This window comes from Sceloporus occidentalis, unplaced genomic scaffold, assembly GCF_023333645.1.
Source record: "Sceloporus occidentalis isolate IW3139 unplaced genomic scaffold, rSceOcc1.0.p SCAF_243, whole genome shotgun sequence".
NCBI lineage: Eukaryota > Metazoa > Chordata > Lepidosauria > Squamata > Phrynosomatidae > Sceloporus > Sceloporus occidentalis.
In genome coordinates, this window is record NW_028317223.1 from 989,181 (window position 1) to 1,004,015 (window position 14,835).

At 44.0% G+C, this 14,835-nt stretch overlaps 1 protein-coding gene across 3 annotated transcripts; it reads left to right on the top strand.

Annotated features, from left to right (window-relative positions):
• Positions 1-2,265: 2,265 nt before the first annotated feature.
• Positions 2,266-14,241, top strand: LOC149276274 (26S proteasome regulatory subunit 6A). 3 transcript variants are annotated; one of them, XM_089503790.1, is made up of 13 exons: positions 2,266-2,275; positions 9,517-9,548; positions 9,970-10,050; positions 10,632-10,757; positions 10,868-10,972; positions 11,527-11,589; positions 11,711-11,848; positions 11,953-12,096; positions 12,176-12,324; positions 13,049-13,145; positions 13,289-13,434; positions 13,666-13,747; positions 14,068-14,241. In XM_089503790.1, the coding sequence occupies exons 1-13, from the start codon at positions 2,266-2,268 to the stop codon at positions 14,176-14,178; spliced, it is 1,284 nt and encodes a 427-aa protein (XP_089359916.1). In that variant the 3' UTR covers positions 14,179-14,241. The 3 variants fall into 3 exon arrangements, with proteins under 3 accessions (XP_089359916.1, XP_089359914.1, XP_089359915.1); XM_089503788.1 differs by lacking the exon at positions 2,266-2,275 and having other exon boundaries at positions 9,522-9,548; positions 9,967-10,050; XM_089503789.1 differs by lacking the exon at positions 2,266-2,275 and having other exon boundaries at positions 9,522-9,548.
• Positions 14,242-14,835: the final 594 nt, after the last annotated feature.

Sequence of the window (14,835 nt, forward strand, 5' to 3'; positions counted from 1 at the left end):
AAACCTTAAAGCAGTTAACGTACAATTAAGGTGAAGCATACAGTTTATGATTAAATCAATAAGGTGGATACAGCAATCCGTATGTTTAAGAAAGAGTTCTTTCTTACAGAAGGAGGAGATTCTACGAGCCGATACCAGAACCTACAGAGAACCCAACAGGTCATTGGATCTCTTAATGCTTAACTGCATTGGTAGAGCTTGTTGATCTTCATCACATCCAGAGAGCTCAGTCCAATGCGCTGGCCAATCAGGGCGCTCGGATTTCCTTTGGGTTCTAGAGTGGGTTTCCCTGCGTCGTTGGCGAAGGCATATCTGTGACAAATAAAGAGAACGAAGACAAAGGGACAGAAGAACCTTCATTTTGGGTCAAAGTTCTAAATGCGGAACAATCATCATGGAACCCAAAGGAACAGGTGTGCTTTTATATATATATATATATATATATATATATATATATATATATATATATATATATACAGCCCGTGGTATCAGGGTAGAACCTTAGCCGTGAAACACGCTTGGCTTGTGAGAAATAACCGATTCTTTATATTATTTGAATCATCAAGTTCATTTCCAAGTTAAGCTGAGAATAAAATGAAGGTGTTTTTCACCTTTTCTCACTTGCTTTAGTCCCAATGAAATGAGAGAAAATTTTGTTCACAGCTGATCACTTTGGACCGTAATGAAAATACACGTCGTCCCTGGATTCGGTGATAAAATGACATACTTGCCATAGTGAAGAACCGACTGGTAATCGTAGGGGATTCCTAAATTCTGAGTGCTCATTTTGTAGAAATTGCGCTCTTTGTCTAAAAGAAAAAATGAAAGAAGAAAAAGAAAAGCAAGAAGTGTTTGTTTTCCAAAATAAATAAAGAAATTATAGTCTGTGGTCTTCTTTAGAGGTTGATATATTCGCCACAGATTGATACTTAAGGACTTTTGGTTCAAAATATTCAACTTTTAGAAGCCTTTTTTAATGCAATTGACAAACTGGGACATTAAAAATACTCGGCCAGAGCATTTTATTCCCTTTGTTGGTCGATGTGTACCTTGGCTTATGTTGTTCCAGTTAATGCGGATATACTTGTCTCGGTCACTGCGACACTGCTCATGTTGGAATCCCAGGGAGTGCAGCAATTCATGCTGTATTATTCCCCGGTGCAGACATCCCGTTTTCATAAGGGAGACATCTTGCGTACCTCCGATCCGCCCGATATACGACCAGCACCTTCGGTGGACAAAAAGGAACTCAGAATGAGATAGGAGAACCTAACAAAATCGAGGCGAGCACAAGTAGCTGAAGCGCTTTTGAAATGTAATCAGTGGGAACCCCAGCTGCTACCGTATAGACTTTGTTTGATTGTTCTGCCAGCTGGAGAGTAACTGGAAACCAACGTGTCGGAGTATGAAGATTAGTGCTTGGTGTCCATGGTTTGGTCGGCCGGCTGCTCTGACACCTTCAGTCTTACTGAGATTTACTAAATTGCCATAATTTGCTACATTAACCTTCCAGCTGGCGCCTTGAAGGCCAAATAAAGATCTAGTCCCACTACAGCACTTCTTAACACTGTAATGGGGAACTAAGTGACCCTCGGGATACTCTGTCTTTGGGAGCCACACTGTCTTAATCTGCAGTTCCACAACAAAATCACTAGAGGGCACCCTGAATACGATACAATTCCTCTCTTTCCTCTCTGTGTTCCATTAATAGAATGTAGACGTATAGGACCAACTACAGTGGCAAGAAAATGTTAATGAACCATTTGGAATTATCTGTTTCTGTTCATACAATGTGATCTGATCTAGTATAGGCAAACCCAATGTACTTAAGCTTATAACACAAACAATGATAATCTTTCATGTCTTTGTCAAACGCACTCATTAAACATTGGAAAATGTAAGGGAACCATTGGACTGGCGTTTGGCAGCAAAACCCCAAACAACACTCAGTAGTTACAGATCAGACCCATAAAACTTATTCTTTACAGAGCTGCTTAATCTCAGCCATATTCCTAGGATGTCTGGTGGGAACGGCTCTCGAGGTCATTCCACAGCATCTCTAATGGGTTAAAGTCTGGGGTCCCTCCAAAAGGAGGATTTCCTTTATTTTTTTAAACCATTCTGTAGCAGATTTACTTTGATGTTTGGGGTCGTTGTCCTGCTGTATCACACAACTTCTACCGAGCTTCAGCTGGCGGACAACCACCCGTGACATTATCCTGTACGACGCCTTCATAAACTTGGTAACTTATTGTCCCCCCGATGATGGCAAGCGGTCCATGACCCGAGGAAACGGAGCCGCCTTAAACCATGATTCTCCCTCCATCGTAGGATGAGGTTTTAATGTGGGAATGCTGTGCCATATTTACACCATACATAGTGCTGCGTGGTCTTCACAAACAGCCCACAAAACATTTCCCCAGTAGCATTGTGGAGACACAGTGCTCTTTTGGCAAACTTTAGGCGCACAGCAGTGTTTCTTGTAAAGCAGCGGCTATATCCGTGGTGCCCTGCCATGGACTCCATGCCTGTTCAATGTTTCCCATATGGTTGACTAACCGACAGAGATATGAACCAGCTCCAATGACTCCTTCAAGCATTTAGCTGTGACTCCAGGGTTCTTTTTGACCTCCTTGAGCATTCTAAATGTGGACTGATGAAAATGTAAACACTTTGTAACCCTTTCCAGTTTTATGCAAATCAATAATTATTGATTGTAGGTCCTCTTAAATTTCTTTTTTTGTGAAGCATGATTCACATCAGCAGATGCTTCTTTTTTTATGTAAAGGTATCTCTGAAACTCACCCCAATCCTGTTTCAGTGATTGGACTTTTTTATAACTTTTTTATAACTCCTGCCTCCAATTATCTTTTGTTGAAGTGATTAGCCTTGGAGTTCACATACTTTTTCCAACCCACACTCTGGATGTTTGAATGATGTATTGAATATGGACAAGAACAATACAAGAATGTGTGTATTATTGGTTTAAAAGGATTGTGATTGTTCATTATTGTAACTTAGATAAAGATCTATAGACAAATAATACATATTTATACATAAATGCTGGAACTCGTTCTTGCCGCTGTACACCATTCACAGAAACATAGAATTTGACAAGACTAGAATAGACAGACTAAGACAAACCGATACATTAGGTAAAGAGGGCCCTGCTTACAAGCTTCAAATATTAGCCTCTACCACATCTGCTGGGAAGCTGTTCTGCTTACACCCCTCCTCTCAGTAAAGTAAAATGCCTTGGGGAATTTGGGATTTAAATAGCAAAAGTAGATATCAAAAATTAAAAATAAAGAGGGAGGGAGAAGATGGGCCGGGAACATTATGTACCCTGCATTTGCCCTCTTTGATTACAGATTCGGCTCTTTGTTGCAATGATGGAATAATCAGCTTCACATTGATTGCTTCCAATTTACAGTTATGAAAACTGAACAATGTTTAATAAAGAACGCCTGATGAAAGGGATGAGTACTGACCCTGATCCCATATTACCAAGCAAAGACAAAAAAAGACTCTTTGTTATTCTAGACACTGATCGCTTGAATTATCTAACATTCTAGGAAGCGTTGACCACCTCTAGCCCACTGCTGGCCGTCTGTAGCCAGAGAATATTAACTTGTTCTGTACCAAAATACAAAAAGATAAAAAAAAATTAAAAAAGAAGCCTGCATTATATCATTATAGGTCATAAAGCACCATCTAACACAGAAAACTCCATGGTTTTTTTTACCAATTTTTGGTAAATTCCTTAGCTTTACCTTTATTGCTTCTGCCAAGAAACTATTACCTTGTATTAGTAATAAAAGCTCTTAAAGTGCCCCCTCATTTACACAAATTAGACATTATGAAGCGCATTATTTTGCTTTCTTGATTTGTTTAATAGTAGAATAGTGATGTTTGGTTTAAACATAATAAAAGTGTTAGTTGTTAGTCAAGAACTCTTTTCTTAAACAATTATTTCCACTTTCTTCCGTTTCCATACTAATAACACGTAGCATGCAATAGTCGCACCAGCTTACCCATCGACGGGGCGAATCCTCAGGTAGCTGGGTTCCTTTGTGCGAAGCACAAACCGTATACACGTGAGATCCATCAGCTCCTCCATGGCACCGTGAACGATGTCTTTTTCCAAAGACGCTAAAACACAAAGTAAGAAACATTTTCCTTGAGGGGCAACTAATGGAAATCCGATCCGAATAGTCCACAGCAACCACCCAACTTAATAAAATGACCACGTGGGTTCAGGGCATGAGCTGGGTGACCATCATGACCTACTCAACAGAACTCTGGCATGGAGTCTGGGCGTCCAACACAAGGCATAACCAGCTCTCCAGGCTGTTAATTTTTAACATCGTGCTGGAACTGATACCCCATTTGATGCCCATTATCGAGTAAGTTTTACAGGTGGTGGCAATCTGACCAAAGAGGCCAAATGTTTTGGGCCGATTCACTCTAGTAGTTTTCAAAAGTAAAATATGGAACATTTTCTTTGATTGTCCATCACATTATACAAGGTAACCTTGGTGTGCGGCTTCTGGATCTCTCTGGAGTAATCTTTGGGGTATAAGGTGGTCCCTGTAATCTTCTCTGCCATGATTTTGCCCAAAGTTTCAGATCATTTGTAGCCATGGGTAATAAAGTTGGATCACACAGCTATGAATATACATTGTATCTGTAAAATAATCCAGACAAAATATAAAGCTCTTGGACTGATTCACTAAACAGGGTTAGGAGACAGGCTGCAGAAGGACCTGATACCCAGTAGACGTGCGAATGGGGTACTTTTTATGAAACAAGTGTCTGGTTCCTTGAGTTTCTCATTAAGACAAGGTCATTGTGTAATATTTACAGCTAGTGGTTTAAAGGCTTGGCCGTCAGGAACCACGGCTCCACGTACTGTAATTGTTAGACAAGATGTATGGTACGTGGACCAAACCAATTCCAGATCTCGGCCAGAGACATGCTTTTCCTGGGCAGCTTAGGACATTCCTGTTTCTTCTCACAGCGATGTCTCCTTGTATCATGAACCGAGAGGTGCCTGATTGAAAAAAGAGAGGACGGGGTAATAACACAACTGCATATGAGACCAACATAGACAGAGGATCTGAGTCCGGGGTAAGTACTGAAGTACAGGTGCTGTCCCATCTACTCTGCTGAATTGACCACTTTTATAACTAAATTCAGTATCATAAACATCACTGTACTGCAGAATATCCCAAACTTCCCAAGATATTATTTCATCGTGTACAAATTTTGCCTCATTCATATTTTTAGCTGGAAACTCTTAATTGTCATGCGACACGAAACCGAGCACTGATAGGCCGTTGCCATAGAAAGTGAAAAAAAACAAAAGAAGAAGAAGAACGAAAGAATAAAAAGGACGACGTCACTAAAGTAGAAAGTCCAAGCATCTTTGAGGACACCCCTGCTCTTGTTCTGTGTGGCACATTATCATCTTGAGATGTTCATTCCCTGATCTTCTCCTGGTGACCGCGAATAGAGGTCACAAACGGGCTCAGAAAGACCCTTCTATGGTCCGTACGCGTGGCCGTTCATAATCTGCGTTACTCCTGCTCCTAGAAGTTACCTTGGTTTGAGGTTATGATGTCACTGAACACATCGTTGGTGAGATCGGTGTTATCTGCGATAAAAAATAAAAAACATTAGAATTGTGATTTTACAGAAATATTTTTAGAGCTCGCTGGATAAGCAGCACTCACCTGGTCCGGGAACAGCTCCTCGGGGAATCTGAAACCCAAAGCAAACTCCATTTATTCTTCCCTTACAAATACAGCCAGAAGCTTTAATATGAAGATCGGCATCCGGCCAACGACTCATTAAGGTTTCAGTCTTTACAGCAGGAGAAACAGGGGCCGAAAGGGGCCGATCTGCCGGCAGAGTCTATGTTTGTATTATTCCTAGTTTTATATGCAGCCATCAGCTGACTGTCACTCGGAGAATAATAACAGCAGCAATAATACTAAGTGCCAACATTTCCATTGTACATTTTCTATGCATTTTCCTTTTCTTAGCGTCATTTCTTTTTTTCGGAATCACAGAGTGACGACCGAGCGGATACTGAGCCGATACCGAGCCAATACCGAGCCGATACCGAGCGGATACCGAGCGGATACCGAGCCGATACCGAGCCGATACCGAGCGCATACCGTGCCGATACCGAGCGCATACCGAGCCGATACCGAGCGCATACCGAGCCGATACCGAGCGCATACCGAGCCGATACCGAGCGCATACCGAGCCGATACCGAGCGCATACCGAGCCGATACCGAGCGCATACCGAGCCGATACCGAGCGCATACCGAGCCGATACCGAGCGCATACCGAGCCGATACCGAGCGCATACCGAGCCGATACCGAGCGCATACCGAGCCGATACCGAGCGCATACCGAGCCGATACCGAGCGCATACCGAGCGCATACCGAGCCGATACCGAGCGGATACCGTGCCGATACCGAGCCGATACCGAACGGATACCGAGCGGATACTGTGCCGATACCGAGCCGATACCGTGCCGATACCGAGCGGATACCGAGCCGATACCGAGCCGATACCGAGCGGATACCGTGCCGATATCGAGCCGATACCGAGCGGATACCAAGCGGATACCGAGCCGATACCGAGCGGATACCGAGCCGATACCGAGCAAATACCAAGCCAATACCGAGCAAAGGCCTAGCCAATATTGAGCAAATACCGAGCCGATATCGAGCGAAGATCAAGCCAATACCGAGCGATTACCGAGCCCATACCGAGGCAATAGCGAATGAATATATGTTGTTCTCTGTGATTATTCTAAAGGTTTGCAACAATTGTAACAAATCACATTCATTTTATTATATTAAAAGAGTAAACAGATACTTTGATTCCAGACAAAACAGCATCTTTGGCCGTTATCTGATACTTTAAAGAATCTGATATTAATAACAAGAAGTAAAGAACTCAAAAACCTACCCCCCCCCCGGTATATACTAGTCCTTGATGTATAGTTTCTGCATCCACATTACATATTTCTGAGCTCCCCAACTTGTGATTGCAGCCCTGTTGGTCCCCCAAATCCTCCCTGACTGTACAGAACGCCCCTTACCTGCTGGGGGCTACCTGCATACACGGCCACAAGGGCTGCTGCAAGCAGCAGAGACTGCAACCCCATCCTGAGGGACTGTTGTGTATCCAGATCGAGGGATGCGAACACCTGGTACCTGCCTTTATACAGGAGGTAGGAGGGTAAATGGAGGCGGGTGGGGAGTGCGGCCGGTCATGGTACATAGTCAACCGTGACTTGCAAAAAGCAATTAAAATGTTAAAAAAAAAGTTTTACTTCACTCAGAGGGTGGTGGATAAACGGAACAGCCTCCTAGCAGAAGTGGTAGAGGGTAATACAGTGAGGGTATTTAAACATGCATGGGATAGACATACGGCTCCTGAATCTAAGACGAGACCAACGACTGATTAAGGATTGACTCTTTACAGCAGGAGAAACAGGTGACTAGACGGGGGCCGAATGGGGCCGATCTGCCGGCTGTGTCTGTATGGAGTGCGATGTAGAATGTGTGTGTGGATGGCGGCAGGATGCCGAGGGTCTGACTCCGTGTCTGGGGAAGGAATATCTAGGAGTTGGCAGAGCGGGTGATTGGCAGATGATAGCGGGCAGATTGGGGTCTCCGTCACCCCCGGGGCTGCTCACAGTACGGTTAATATGAAGGCACTAAGCGTCACTAACCCTATACACCATTAACACACCTTTACACCAGTAACACACCACTAACACACCATTACACCACTAACACACCATTACACCACTAACACACCATTACACCACTAACACCAATACACCACTAACACACCATTACACCACTAACACACCCTTACACCACTAACACATCATTACACCATTAACACACCGCTAACACACCATTACACCACTAACACACCATTACACCACTAACACACCAATACACCACTAACACACCATTACACCACTAACACACCATTACACCTCTAACACACCCTTACACCACTAACACATCATTACACCACTAAAACACCACTAACACACCCTTACACCACTAACACACCATTAACACACCCTTACACCACTAACACACCCTTACACCACTAACACACCCTTACACCACTAACACACTATTACACCACTTACACACCCTTATACCACTAACACACCATTACACCACTAACACACCGTTAACACACCCTTACACCAGAGCTACTGGATGTGTCACTGTGTGCATCCGCAGCCCATCCACAGAACACAGAATCTCAGGTGAAATCAGGGCCGTTAGAAACGGGTTCTGTCCGCACAACACAGGAACGTGTGACATTGGGCCGGAACTCTTTCATCTATACACACACTAGTGTTTTCTTTACTACTGCATGCCTCCCAACTGTCCCGCTTTGCACAGGACAGTCCTCATTTTACCACCGTATGCCGCTGTCCCGCCAAGGTCTACCTCTCTGTCCTGCTTTTTAGGAAAGGGACGAGGTAGAAGATAATGTTTATGGCAGGTCGCTATTGTGTCTAAAACTGACACTAGGACGGGATGTGAGACGAGGGAATGAGGAGGCAAAAAGGGACACTTGGGAGGTGTGGATAATCCTCAAATAACTAGATATATAGCCGTCTTCAGCCAATCAGAATGTGGATTCCAAGGACTCATCCCAACACCCCCTGCAACATATTAACCCTTTAACAGCCCGTCGTGAAGAGTCTACACACTGACCGGCCCTCATGGAAACCGTGATGTGTCATTATTTAAAAGACACACTTAATCACCTGCATTCAAGCAGGGAGGTCCACCATAATAATGATCACAGCAGCATAGACTAGGAAGGAGTCAGCTGCAGATAGTGTGATACATAATGATACACTTAATCGAGTAAGAATATAATTTTTAGTAAAATACATCTGTTATGACTATTTTAATGTATATATAGAATTAAACACCCACGTAACCTCTGGATTAAATGCATTTTATCATTATTATTATCATCTTTTATATACTATCCCTTACTCTTATTTACATTAGGTAGTCCGGGGCACACAGGTTAATATATATGTATGCAGAGCTATATGGAAAATATCTCATATAATATACATCATCTTCCTATTGCTGCCATATATTTTTTTGAGGTGCCCATACCAAAGATGGAGAGCAAGGAAGACAAAGCTGCGGCTGCGTTAGGATCACGTGAGGCTGACCACAGGCTCTCCCTACCATTCACAGCGCTTCAATCATTCGGACGTTCTGACGTGACAGCCCTGTGCCCTTTAGCAACATGGCGGCGCCGGCAACATCACTCAGCAGAAATGGTGCCGTGTCACGTGATTGCCAGACATCCGGCTTTGGACTCCAATTCAGCGGCGGAGGTTTTTTCAGGTCGTACCGGAAACGGCCTGTACGGTGAGATCCCTCTCCTTCCGGCGGTGGAAGTGCGAACTCACCCGGCCTGCGATAGGAAGTAAACATGGCGTCTGTGTGGGATGAGACGGAGGTAAGAGAGAGAGAGAGAGAGAGGGACACGGAGAGAAAGAGGGGGTGGTAAATGGGGAGAGCGGGTGACTGGGATGTGATTTGCATTAACGCCATGTAATCAGTGTATCCATCACTACAATTTACCGTAAAGCATCATGTCATCTGCTGAAAGAGTAGTAGATCGGTGGTTCAGCTTCACGGAGTAGATGATAGGTGGTATTCTATTTAGTAAACACAGGAATCCACACCGGCATCACCCCGGGCTGTCACCAGCTTGGACAATGGCAGACTCCCTGAAGTCAGTTTATCTGTAGCACTGTAAGCCGTGTCTTAACACCCCAAACGATTAAAGTGACGGCACCTGTGGGTGATATTGTGTGTTGGTGTGTAATATCACACGCGTGTTAATGCCGCTCGTGCCTCTTGTGTATCTGCAGCAGGATGGAGTTGGGGAAGAAGTCCTCAAGATGTCCACAGAGGAGATCATCCAGAGAACCCGGCTTCTGGACAGTGAGATAAAGGTGAGTGTTTGCGCTGGTTCCGGGAGAAGTGAGTGTATGAGGAGTACGAGTGGCCCCTGGATACCCCGGGGGTCCCGTTCATCTGCAGCAGACCCGCTGTAAGACATCGAGACCTCCGTGAGACGCTTCATCGCTCGATGAACCCCGTGATGGGAGTCTGAGTGCGTCCCTCGTGTCCTATGCACATTAACTCTTTGTTGACAGGCTCATAAAATCGGGACTTGATCGTTTCTAATGCTTTCCGGTCCTCAAGTCTAGAAGCGATTGGAGGGACCTTATCAGTCGTTGGCCTCGTCTTAGATTCCGGAGCCGTATGTCTATCCCATTTGTGTCCAAATCCCCTCACTGTAGTAGCCTCTACCACTTCTGCTGGGAGGCTGTGTCCGTTATCTACTACCCTCTCAGTGAAGTACCCTCCCAAGAAAAACGTGTTTTTAATCGAAGCTGTTTTAATATTGTTCTATTGAATTGTTTGTAGTTTCTGTATGATATATAATGTTTTGGTAAATATGTTGTGCGTGCGCGCCGCCGCCTCCTGTCCCTGCGTTGTGTCGGTTTCATGACCCTCGCTGTGTTTTCAGATCATGAAGAGCGAGGTTTTGCGGGTGACGCACGAGCTGCAGGCCATGAAAGATAAGATCAAAGAGAACAGCGAAAAGATTAAAGTGAATAAAACCCTCCCGTACCTCGTGTCCAACGTCATAGAGGTAAGAGCGACTTTATGTACCCGCCGGCCGCCCCGGGGCTCGTCTTTAGTTCCCGATGCGATTCGTAAAGCTGAGCTCTGGCTCATTCCTCTGCCGTCTCCCCTCCGCAGCTCCTCGATGTCGACCCCAATGATCAAGAGGAAGACGGAGCCAACATTGATTTGGACTCTCAGCGGAAGGGGAAGTGTGCGGTTATCAAAACGTCCACCAGGCAGGTGAGGATCTCCCGGGAGCGTTTAATGGATGAGGGGGAGACTTCCGTCACCCCGTGAATGCTGGGGGTCTCTGCTTTGTGTGTTTTTGGGGTAACCTCTAATATCTGCACAAGGTCACATTTTTGTATAGAGTATAAAAACGAATGCAAACTGCCTCTCATCTCCCATAGCGGGAAGAACATTTGGTTACCATTGAACCAATCAGGATTCAGCTTTCATTTTATGTGTCTTCCTTCGACAGTTTAGTTAACGAATTTCTCAAAAATAGTTTTTTCGCCCCGGGAATTTTAAAGTCTCCTAACGATTCCAGACTCTTCTGTGTTTTTTTTTTTTCTTTTCTTTCTTTCATGTATATTAAGGCATTTTGGGGGTTTTAATTGATTATTTTAATACTTTTGCCAGTATTACCTTCAGCATCAACAGATCAGCCATTCACGCTGGGCCTTTGCCAAGTTACCCAGATAACCGATGCATCAGGGCTAGCCTTTATTATATATCTTATTATTTGTTACTCTACATGTTTAAGCAGCACTAATAACCGCTCTCTTCTCCAGACGTACTTCTTGCCCGTCATCGGTTTGGTTGATGCAGAGAAGCTGAAGCCCGGAGATCTTGTGGTGCGTACAGTCGAGTTGATTGCCACTTTGTTCCAATGGAATGTTCAAGAAACAGTGCCGTCGTATATATTGTTGAATAAATATAGAATATTTAACTGTTTTTTGGCCCCTATTTCCCTAGGGAGTGAATAAGGATTCCTACCTCATTCTGGAGACCCTTCCTACAGAATATGATTCCCGTGTCAAGGCTATGGAAGTGGATGAAAGACCCACCGAGCAATACAGTGATATTGGGGGTCTCGATAAGCAGATTCAGGAGGTGAGATTTGCGGCAGAGTTTTGGGTTTCTCTCTTTTTTTTTTTGCACCCTTTAGGTTCTGGTTCCCTCTGAACACATTTTCTCTGCCTTTCTGCCCTCTTTAGCTTGTAGAAGCCATTGTGCTCCCCATGAACCACAAGGAGAAGTTTGAGAACTTGGGAATCCAGCCCCCCAAGGGAGTTCTTATGTATGGACCCCCAGGGACTGGCAAGACTCTACTGGCAAGAGCTTGTGCTGCGCAGACAAAGGTAGGTTCCCGCGCATGTGATCTCTGTGGAATTAAACGCGCGGAAAGCATCGCTGTCTCTGACGTCTCTCTCCGTTCAGGCCACCTTCCTGAAGCTTGCCGGTCCGCAGCTCGTGCAGATGTTCATCGGGGATGGGGCCAAACTTGTCAGAGATGCCTTTGCGCTGGCCAAGGAGAAAGCCCCGTCTATAATCTTTATTGATGAGTTGGATGCTATTGGCACAAAAAGGTAGGTTTTACAGATCGTTTAACTTCCTCTGGTTCTCATTATTCCCCAAACGCACCGGGGACCGAGAAGATCTTGGTGCTAACCTGGTGCGATAGACTAATCAAGAGCCATTGAATATATATCTGTATGGTATAAAGCACGTAGAGTATGCCTATAGATACCGGAACCAGTCTTAGGACATTCCAGTTGGTGCTTAATAGACAAAACCAAGCCGAGGGAGCCCTGTTCATACTGCATTTATCCCCCCCCTTTGTGAAAGTTTAATTTAGCTTTTAAATTTGGGGTAAGAGGATTCTAAAGGTTGTATTGCAGAATGTACTTGTCTATGTGCCGTCACATGTTAATGTTATGTATACTTCCAACCGTTACAAATACTTAAATTAGCTTAGAATAAGATATAAATAAGCTTTTTGGCGATAATTTACTTTTTCAGAAACAATTCTGAGTTTGTACGGAAGGCTTGTTCGGTAGATGCAGAGGAAATCCAGTCTGATGGTTTCTGTGCTGTTCGCTCATAAATGTGGACCGGTGTTGAATTTACATATATAATGCCTGTGTAGCGTGTTAATGAATGTTGCTTCTTGTTGCTGCTTTTAATTAACACGGCCGTCCCCTATGGAGTTACCAGCTGAATATATTTTCGGGCCCGTCTTGTCGCTTTGAAACACTTAGCGTTGACTAGTCTCGTTTACACGCTGTTTGCACGTTTCCTTGTGATCCGCAGGTTTGACAGTGAGAAGGCTGGAGACCGCGAGGTGCAGAGGACGATGTTGGAGCTTTTAAACCAGTTGGATGGTTTTCAGCCCAACACCCAAGTCAAGGTAAAAACAAAAATGGGTGTCAGCCCTCAAAATCATGTGATCAGTAATATGTCGTTAAAGGGTTCATGTCCTGAGGCAATCATCTTTACCTATGTTGACTGCACAGAGTTGCATAAAAGCTATTTTTGACATCTGTTGACCAGGTGATTGCCGCTACTAACCGGGTGGACATCCTGGATCCCGCGCTGCTGCGTTCCGGGCGTCTGGATAGAAAGATTGAGTTTCCAATGCCGAACGAAGAGGCTAGAGCCCGGATTATGCAGATCCACTCCCGCAAGATGAACGTCAGGTATGCGCAGGAATTAAGGACATACCTGGAACAACGGTGTCTCTCAACCTTGTAACCTCCGACTAAGCAAATCTCATAAATATTCTTTTCCTCTAATATGATACTCGTCAAGATAGACTTTTTGTTTCTGATTATTTTATGATAAGGTTGAGGGGTTAACACGTCTTTCTTTTTAATATTTAACTACTTCTCTCACCTTTTACTTTATTTCATCATTTCGGCCCTCTGCAGCCCTGATGTGAATTACGAAGAGCTCGCTCGCTGTACCGATGATTTCAACGGCGCACAATGTAAAGCGGTTTGCGTGGAAGCTGTGAGTATCTGGACTTGGTGGTCTACGATTCATTTACTTTATCTTATTTACATTAAATATTGATACCAGACCTACAGTTTGTTCTTACAATTCTGTCTTTACCCCATTCATATGTTGTTGCCATAGCACCAAAAAAAGCTTACGTGTTTGTTGTGTGGGTACATCTGTTGATAGAAAGGAAGGGACAGATCTATTTAATTGGATGTTAACATCCCAGGGCACTCGGTGTATTCTCTATGTGGAACAGCACCTTATACCCGTTACATTTGACTCATTTATTATCCTTTATTTTTATTTATTTTTTTATTTCCTCGTCCTAGGGAATGATTGCTCTTCGCAGAGGAGCCACGGAGCTAACACATGAGGATTACATGGAGGGAATCTTAGAAGTCCAGGCCAAGAAAAAAGCCAATTTGCAATACTATGCATAGGCATACGGGTGGCGTGGGATATCTGCTTGTTGTACTTGGACTGCTCAGTTTATGTTACATGAAATAAACCAGACCTCTTTAATTGTACAATCCACTCTCAAACCCAAGTCCTTATTTCTACTATTTGGTGGTTTCGTTAGTGTCCTTCGTTAGCCTCTTGCCTTTCGGATCAGCACCTGGTACATGTTATGAGTCTGTATTCCAGGGCCGGGGTCACGGCGCTCGAGAGGCGCCTGGTGTCAGGAAGCCATACCTTTGTGGGAAATTAAATTTAATCTCGTGTCACCAGCTTCACGCTGCAACCATAATGCGTTTGCTTTCACACAAGTCTTCCTATATTTTAATAACAATGACTCTACACCTATACACAAATGACAAGCCCCTAAATCTACCCAAAGGAATCATGGACCTCTGGATGCTTGCCCTTGGTCTAGATAATTACAATCCCAGAGGAAGAAATAGTTTAATTGAAATGAAAATGAGTTTATTTGTGTTTACGTTTACTCACACGTGTTCTAAAATTTTAATAATAATATCTGATCAGATCAGTTGTTTGTCCCCTTGACACTCGTGTTCTTATAAACTGGGATCTCCTGGGAACATTTCCAAGCTGGTAATATTTAGAAGCTTTGGCTCTGTTGGAAGTCTCATAATAAT

Coding starts and splice junctions, on each gene's coding strand:
- LOC149276274 (XM_089503790.1), top strand. Junction 11,849..11,952: donor TCGATAAGCAGATTCAGGAG/GTGAGATTTGCG, acceptor TGCCCTCTTTAG/CTTGTAGAAGCCATTGTGCT. Junction 12,097..12,175: donor CTTGTGCTGCGCAGACAAAG/GTAGGTTCCCGC, acceptor CTCTCCGTTCAG/GCCACCTTCCTGAAGCTTGC.